Source organism: Orycteropus afer, unplaced genomic scaffold, assembly GCF_000298275.1.
Source record: "Orycteropus afer afer isolate SDZICR_OR568_19922 unplaced genomic scaffold, OryAfe1.0 scaffold00466, whole genome shotgun sequence".
In the NCBI taxonomy this organism is placed as follows: Eukaryota; Metazoa; Chordata; class Mammalia; order Tubulidentata; family Orycteropodidae; genus Orycteropus; species Orycteropus afer.
Window position 1 is genome coordinate 809,269 of NW_006922053.1, and position 7,070 is coordinate 816,338.

Here is a 7,070-nt window from a genome sequence, read left to right on the forward strand (position 1 = left end):
TAAAAAGAGTGCATAAATACGTGAGGAGGAAAACACAGACCCCTCCTCTGGCAGCATGAAAATCATGAGGCACCGTGTCCACCCCCATGCCCACTGAGAAGAGGCCCCGCCCCGGAAGAGGCCCCGCCCGGGCACCGTGCAGAGAGGTGGAAAAAGCGTTGCCTCACCATGATGACAACTGACAGTACACCTCAGCCAGGTGAGCGAGACCAACATCTGCCATGGCGGGCCACGTGGACGCTGTGCACCCCAATATGACAGGGTGAGGAGGGTCCCTCATTTCTGAGGTTGCTGCCCAAAACCCACAGCTTCAGTCTCCTCATGAGCAAAACTAACTTCAGTTGAAGCACATCCTGCGGAATTCTGAGCAGTGCCCCCAAACCTGTCCATCCCCCAAAACAGGGAGAGCCTGGGAAACCGTCATCACCCAGAGGACCTGAGGAGGCATGAAGACTAAAGGCCTGAGGGCAGACAGAGGACATCAGTGGGAAACGGAGGGCAACTGACCTTAGTGGCTAATAACAGAGTGACACAAGTTTTTGTCTCCAGGCGATTCCAGCTCCCGGCTGTGCAGGAGGAATGGAGTGCAACCGGGCGTCTGGGGCTGGGACCTTTTGGAAGCAGACCACAGGCCCTTCATCCCAGGATCCTCTGGGGGGATTGAACCACCAACCTTGCGGTTAGGAGGCAAGCACTTAACCATTTGCACTACCCAGGGACTTCCTGTATCTCAAAAACGTTCATTATTGGGACCAAGGGACCACACTGCTGGGAGGCATTTACAGAGGGGAAGGCAGCTGCGCGGTGGGTGGCGCTCAGAACCATCTCCCCTATGCCTGGGGCTGTCCCAACATAAAAAAACATTTCTGAAGGCCACACAGGATCGGGATGAAATTTCCCAAGGGAGGGTGGTGCTGTGATTGTGCAGAAAGTCCCCATTCTTGGGGCTGAAGAACTCAGGGTTACAGGCCCCAGGCTCAAAACGCCCTCTCACAGCTCAGAAAATACACATCAGGAGGGAAGCAACTGTGTGAGGGGGTGCCGTTCACAGACTGCTTCTGCACCTTCCTGGAACGTCCCAAACAAAAGCACTGAGGGACGGGTGCTGTCGAATGACCATCGGTGGGAGATACAGCCTGCTGTCAAGTGTAGCCAAGGGTATTTCTGTGCATGGTGTCACCAGCGGTGAGCCAGGGTTTCATCTGCATTGAGTACCTGACTTCACACCCCCGCCCAGCTCATTCATCACATGGGGAAACGGGCACAGAGAGGTTAGTGACGCACACTATGTCACACAGCTGAAAAGACACAGGGGGGGATTAGAACCTGGGTACCTGAGAGATTAACGGCCGGCAGCACCCAACAGGGTCCCCGGGGGCACCTGCTACAAGAGTGTTGCTCATCAGGGCGCCTTGCCCCTCCAGGCCTGTAGCCCTCAGTGACCAGCCCCCCAGCCCTGCTCCAAAGAAGAACTCACAGTCTGAGGCCAGAGCACCAGAAATTTATTGAACCCTCCACCTTCCCAAAAGTACAATTAGCCACACACTGGGAAGGAAGGGTCCCCAGCCCCGCTCTCCCAGCCCAGGACAGGATGACCTGTCCCAACAGGCCAGAGCCAGGCTTGGGGGCAGAATGGACATGGGGAGGGGGACAGGGCTTTCTGAGGATGGGAGCTTCTGGCTGGAAGTCCTGGACCCCCAGTATGAAGGGAGGGGGAGGGATGGGTGCAAGGGCGACATGTAGAGCTGCCCCATGTCACACAAGCAAAAACACATCTGCCAAAGGCACCAGGGGAGGACATGCGTTCCAAAAAGAGGATGAAACCAGCCCTTAAAACGCCGCTCCTGGCCTGGGTTGTGGGGCGCACGCGCGCGCGCACACACACACACACACACACACACACACGAACACACACAAGACACAAGCCCTTGTGGCAATCAATGGGCAGGGCCCAGAGACCACCCCCCATCCAAGCAGAAAACGGAGAAGGGGTCAAGCAGGGGCTGGATGAAGCCCCACCACATCTCAGTGGGGGAGGGGTTTTGGTTTTCCTCCCAAGAGGGAAATTTAAAATCTACAACAAATCATGCCAAATTCATTAAAAGTCATAAAAAACTCGGCCTCTCCCTCCTCACTTGAGCTTCACGCTGGACCAGAGAAGCTGAACGAAGAGGGAACATGGAAGTGCCCAGACCAGGTCTCCCTGCCCAAACACAAGTCCCACAGCGGGGAGCTCCAAGGCGGGAGGGTCTAGGGCAGACCCACACCCAGCTGCCAGCCCTGGTCTGAGAGAGCAGGGTGGGGATGGGGCAAGGGTGAGAGAGCCACCCCAAGGGGAAGAGCAAGTTTCCAGGACAAATTCTAAAACTAACAGGGAGGTCATTCAGCCGCTGGTAGCGGGGGCCTCGGCGCTGGTGCGGACCGGGGGCCACCATCAGCTGCGCTGCTCCAGGTAGGCGGACAGGAGCAGCCCTGGCGGCAGGAAGTCCAGGTGCCGATTGCTGACTCTCATCTGCCGCTTGCCCTCCAGGTCGGCACCTGCGGAGGGCACCAGGGGGTGTGAATTAAAGACGCGCGAGAGCCGTCGTGTGGGGCTTCAGCACGTCCAGTTCTGCACCCCTCCGCCTTTCCTGCTGTTGTCTGGGGGGTCTGGTGGACTGTAACCCTCCTGTAGGCAAGCCCTGGCGGTGCAGTGGTTATAGAATTCAGCTGCTAACCGCAAGGCTGGTGGTTAGAACCCAGCAGTCACTCCATGGGAGAAAGAGGTGGCAGTGTGCCTCTGTGAAGATGTACAGCCTGGGAAGCCCTGGGGAACAGTTTTGCCCTGTCCTATGGGGTGCTGGGCGCTGGAAGCACCCCAACAGCAGTGGGGTTCGGGTGCCGCCTGTCTGGGTCTTGCTGCAGTTTTTGGTGTTGTTGACCCCGCTTCACAGAGAGGAACATGAGGCACGGAAGGGCCAAGGCCAAGTTCACACTCAGATACAGGCCTTCACCGTGCCCTGCCTCTCAGCCTCCACCCCTGCCCTGCAGGCAGTAGCCTGAGGCAATTCCCAAGCATCCAGACCCTGGGTGGCTCAGCCTCTGCCGGAATCATCGCCCCCCCCACCTCTCCCTCACCCCAAAAACTGAACCATCCGTGCCAAAGCCAAGCTCTGTCCCACCCCAGGGCTCTACACCACGGTCCCCTCTGCCCAGAACCCTCTCACCCTACTCCCTGTCTTGTGAGGGCCACTCCTGCTCTGGGTTCAGGCCACACCTCCACCCCTGCAGAGAAGCCTCCCCTGCACCAAGCCCTCCATTGAGTCCGAGGGAACAAAGGCCAGTGTGGGGGCTGCGGTGCCCGCAGAGAGAAGGCAGAAGGAACTATCCAGGGGTTGCCACGGAAACCGTCTCCTCAGCAACGCCAGGCAGGAGGCAGAGGAGCCAGGTGTGGGGAGTGAGGACCAGATGGGGTGTCTGGGGCTGGCAAGGGCCTGTGAAGACCTCCCTGGGGGGCTGTGTCCCGAGATACTCCCATTGTAAAAATGGGGACATAGGTTCAGAAGGGGGGGGCCTGCCCATAGTTAGGCAAACGGTGGAGGAGGGATTTTGGCATACCAGACCATCTGGACACTGGCTTCCTATCCTCATCTCAGGGTCTAGTGAGGCACCCCAAGGCCCAGAGTCATCCTCCCCACCAGGGCCCCGAGCCCCCAGCCCTGAAGATGTGGACCAAGTGAGGTGTGTCCAGCTCTGTCCCCCGTGTCACCCAGGCCAGGACCCGGTTCCCAGGGAGCTTTGGCCGACTAACTGCCGGCAGTCCCACTGCCTCATCTTTGCTCCCTGGCAGGGCCGTGCCCCTCCTCTCCCAGATGCCTCCCACTGGGTGCCCAGACCCTGGTGACCCTGGGGTGCCGAGGGCCGCTGGCACTCACTGGCCGAGATGAGGTCCATGTACTGGCAGATGGCGTGAAGTAGGAGCCTCTCGAAGCTGCGGGCAGTGGAGGGGTGAGTGTGCCATGGGCCATGGCTGGCCCCCTGGGAACACTCTGGTGCCCGCCCCTGCCCAGTCACCTGTTGTCCAGCATGGCCGTGTAGACGGCCTGGGGGGACACGGAGAAGAAGCTGAGCAGCCGGTCCTCCCAGGTCTCCAGCATGTCCTGGGGAGAGAAGAGCCCAGCAGTCAGGCCAGACCCGCTATGCCGGGCAGCCCCTGCCGCTCAGCCACTGCATGCAGCCACCTAACAGTCTCTTAGGGTCCCAGGAACTTTGCCATCACTGTACCTCTGAGCAGCTGGCCTGCTGCCTGGTGAACTCCTACACATCCTGTAATACCCACCCTCGTTGCCCCTGCCCCTCACACCCTCAGGGTGAAGTTCCCAGGTCCTGTTCTCTGGTCTATCTCCCTGTTCCCATTTTGGGTGATAGTAGTTTCAACCCATTCCACCTCCAAAGGAGAACCTAAGGCAGGAAAAAAGCCATGGCTGCTAGACCAGAGCAAGTTCCTCCCGCACTCACCATGGGGATGCGGCTGCGCTTGAGGATGGCTCGCAGGCGCCGGCTGATCCGCTGGAAGCACTCGCGTGGGGTGTAGGCCGGGTCGTCTGCCAGAGGGTATGTGGAGGTTGCTGGGGCCAGCGGCCTGGGCCCGCAGACGTGCACCAGGCCCCGCCCACAGAGCGGTCCCAAGGCTCCACCCACACTAGGCCCGCCTGCAGGCCCCAGGCTCCGCCCTGGCCCCCAGTGCAGCCACACCCAGGCTCTACCCACTTACACCAGGCCCACCCCACCACACCTCGCCTCCGGTCCTCGCCTCGGCCAGGTCCCCTCTTCCGAGCTTTGCTTTTGCCCTCGTCCTCCAAATAGCGGAGGACCCGCTCCTGTTCCTCCCCCGAGCGGTTCATGAAGTCGTTCCAGACCTGGAAGAGAGGCCTGGAGCTGATGGCTTCAAATGCCCGTGCCTCACTTTCCCCTTTATCAGGAAAGTTCCATGCGGTTCCAGCCTGGTCGAGGACCCTAAGGGCGTCTGTCAGGGACCAGAGGGGCCGGGTGCTCCTGGTGGTGGGAGTGAGGGTGGGGAGCTCAGGAACATGGGAGGAGGTGCAGCAACATGAGGGGCACCGGCCCTACCTCAACATAGGTCGCATTGTTGCAGGCTTCAGCAAAGATGCCAGGTGCTGCAGGGGGAGCCAGGTCCCCATCCTCTGGGCCAGGCGTGCCCCCACTGGACTCCAGCAGGGTCAGGAGGTACTGGGCTGGGTGGAAACAGATAGTCTCTGGGCCAGGATGTGGCATCCGAGGCCCGGCTCCATAGGGCCCCACAAATCCTCCTGCTCCCCTCCCAAATATCTCAGCTGCACCATCACCCCAGACCTGGGCATCTGTATCCCTGACACTGGCTCACACCCACCTCCCCATCCCCATGTACCAAGAGTGCACAGAAACCATTCAGCTTCCAGAATTCCCTCTGTCTCAACCCGACTTAGTAAACTCCTACACATCCCTCAAGGGCCCAGCTTCAATGCCCAGCACTCCCTCTGGCCCAGCTCCAACTCCACAGGACTACAGTTGTCTGTGTCTGACTCTACTACCTGAAGCCTCTCTCGGTCCCCATCACTGCCCAGCTCAGGGCTGGGCTCACAGTAAGGATGAAAAATAACGCCAACAAAGACATCATTCCCCGGGGAGGACTAGAAGCCACCAGGAGGCTCCCTCAACCCCTGCTCACTGTTCTCCAGGCGCTGGAGGCTCTTCCGCCCCTTGGCCTTGGGCACAAGGTCTGAGTTCCGCACTGCTTGGTTGATGAAATGCTGCTTCCGCTTGGAGGCTGAGAACCTCTTCACCTGGGAGCCAGCCAGAGCAGGCAAACAGCCCGGCAGGGGCCTGTGGGTCAGGACGGGGTGCATGTGGTGCTCAGAGCTAAGAGAAGTCAGGACACCCAGCCAGAACCCCTACCATGGCTACTGCCTGCTTGGTTTCCCCCAGTGACGGGAAGCTCACCCCCTCCAGTCTGCCAAATTCTAGACCCACAAAACCCTCATTTTGTCTCATCTTGACATCATGTGGGAGGCTGGTACATTTGTCATGACAGATTAGTAAACTGAGGCACACAGGGAGGCAGACACCTGCCTAGAGTCGCACAGGTGCCTGATGGCTGAGACAAGCTGACCCTCCACCCCCAGCTGCCTGGATTCCAACCGCAACATGGTGAGGCCCATAGCCTGTGGGGTGCAAATCTAACCTCCTCTTGGAGTCTTTCAGGAGACTTCATTGTATTGAGCTGCCCCCACCCCTGGCAGGGAAGAGCCCCCAGAAGCTGAAGGTGGCCCTGTAGCGATGGAGCCTCTCCCCCTCCGGCCCCCATCCCACGCCCACCCAGTCTGGGGAGGACGGAGGTGCTGGGAGGAGGCCGCATAGCCCCCTCAGAGCTAATGCACCCTCCTCCGTGAGAAAGGCCTTAATTGCGGAGATGGCTTGGAGGGCGCCGCTGGACCTCCTGCAGGGAGCCCGGAAGCCAGGTCTGGCAGGCTCAGTGGGGAGCCAAAGAAGGGCTCCTACTTGGAACTCTGCCAGCAAGGACATGAGCCACCGTCAATCCCCAGACCAGGGACAACAGAGGACACCCCCGTCCCCAGCACAACCTGTGGTAGAGTCTGACCCCCAAGGGGTCTGGGGGAGCAGGGTCCCCCCTATTTCCTCACCCCCTTCCCCTTGCTCACTCCACCCTAGCCCGGGCCTTGCTCTGCAGGGAGGTTTCTCCGGAGAGAAGCACGAGCGGCAGTGGGAGCCAGCTGTCCCAGTGCTGGGTGTGCACCCGGAGGAAAGGGCCACACAGAAACCTGTGCCCCAGGCTGTGGCCACTGTTCGGTCACAGCCAGCTGCCCAGAGGGACTGATGGTTGAACCTGTGGCCTCCGGACCACAGTCGCAGGGGACATCAAGCGCAATTGGCATAACACACTACACAAAACATTGTTCCACCTCCTACTTTGGCAAGTAGCAACTGGGATCTTAAAAGCTAGCAAGCTGCCATCTAGATGCAACGATGGGTCTCTTCTCGTCCAGAGCAAAGAAGAATGAAGAAAACCAAAA

General features: G+C 59.6%; 1 protein-coding gene across 1 annotated transcript in view; it reads right to left on the reverse strand.

Moving 5' to 3' along the window:
- Positions 1–2,434: 2,434 nt before the first annotated feature.
- Positions 2,435–7,070, reverse strand: part of R3HDM4 (R3H domain containing 4) — a 12,935-nt gene continuing 8,299 nt past the window's right edge. The window contains exons 2-8 of the mRNA XM_007954545.2: positions 5,708–5,862; positions 5,110–5,234; positions 4,775–4,898; positions 4,498–4,583; positions 4,054–4,139; positions 3,915–3,970; positions 2,435–2,538 (exon numbers count right to left, since the gene is read on the reverse strand). Of these exons, the coding sequence (XP_007952736.1) occupies positions 2,435–2,538; positions 3,915–3,970; positions 4,054–4,139; positions 4,498–4,583; positions 4,775–4,898; positions 5,110–5,234; positions 5,708–5,862 (736 nt within the window). The remainder of the gene's footprint in view (positions 2,539–3,914; positions 3,971–4,053; positions 4,140–4,497; positions 4,584–4,774; positions 4,899–5,109; positions 5,235–5,707; positions 5,863–7,070) is intronic.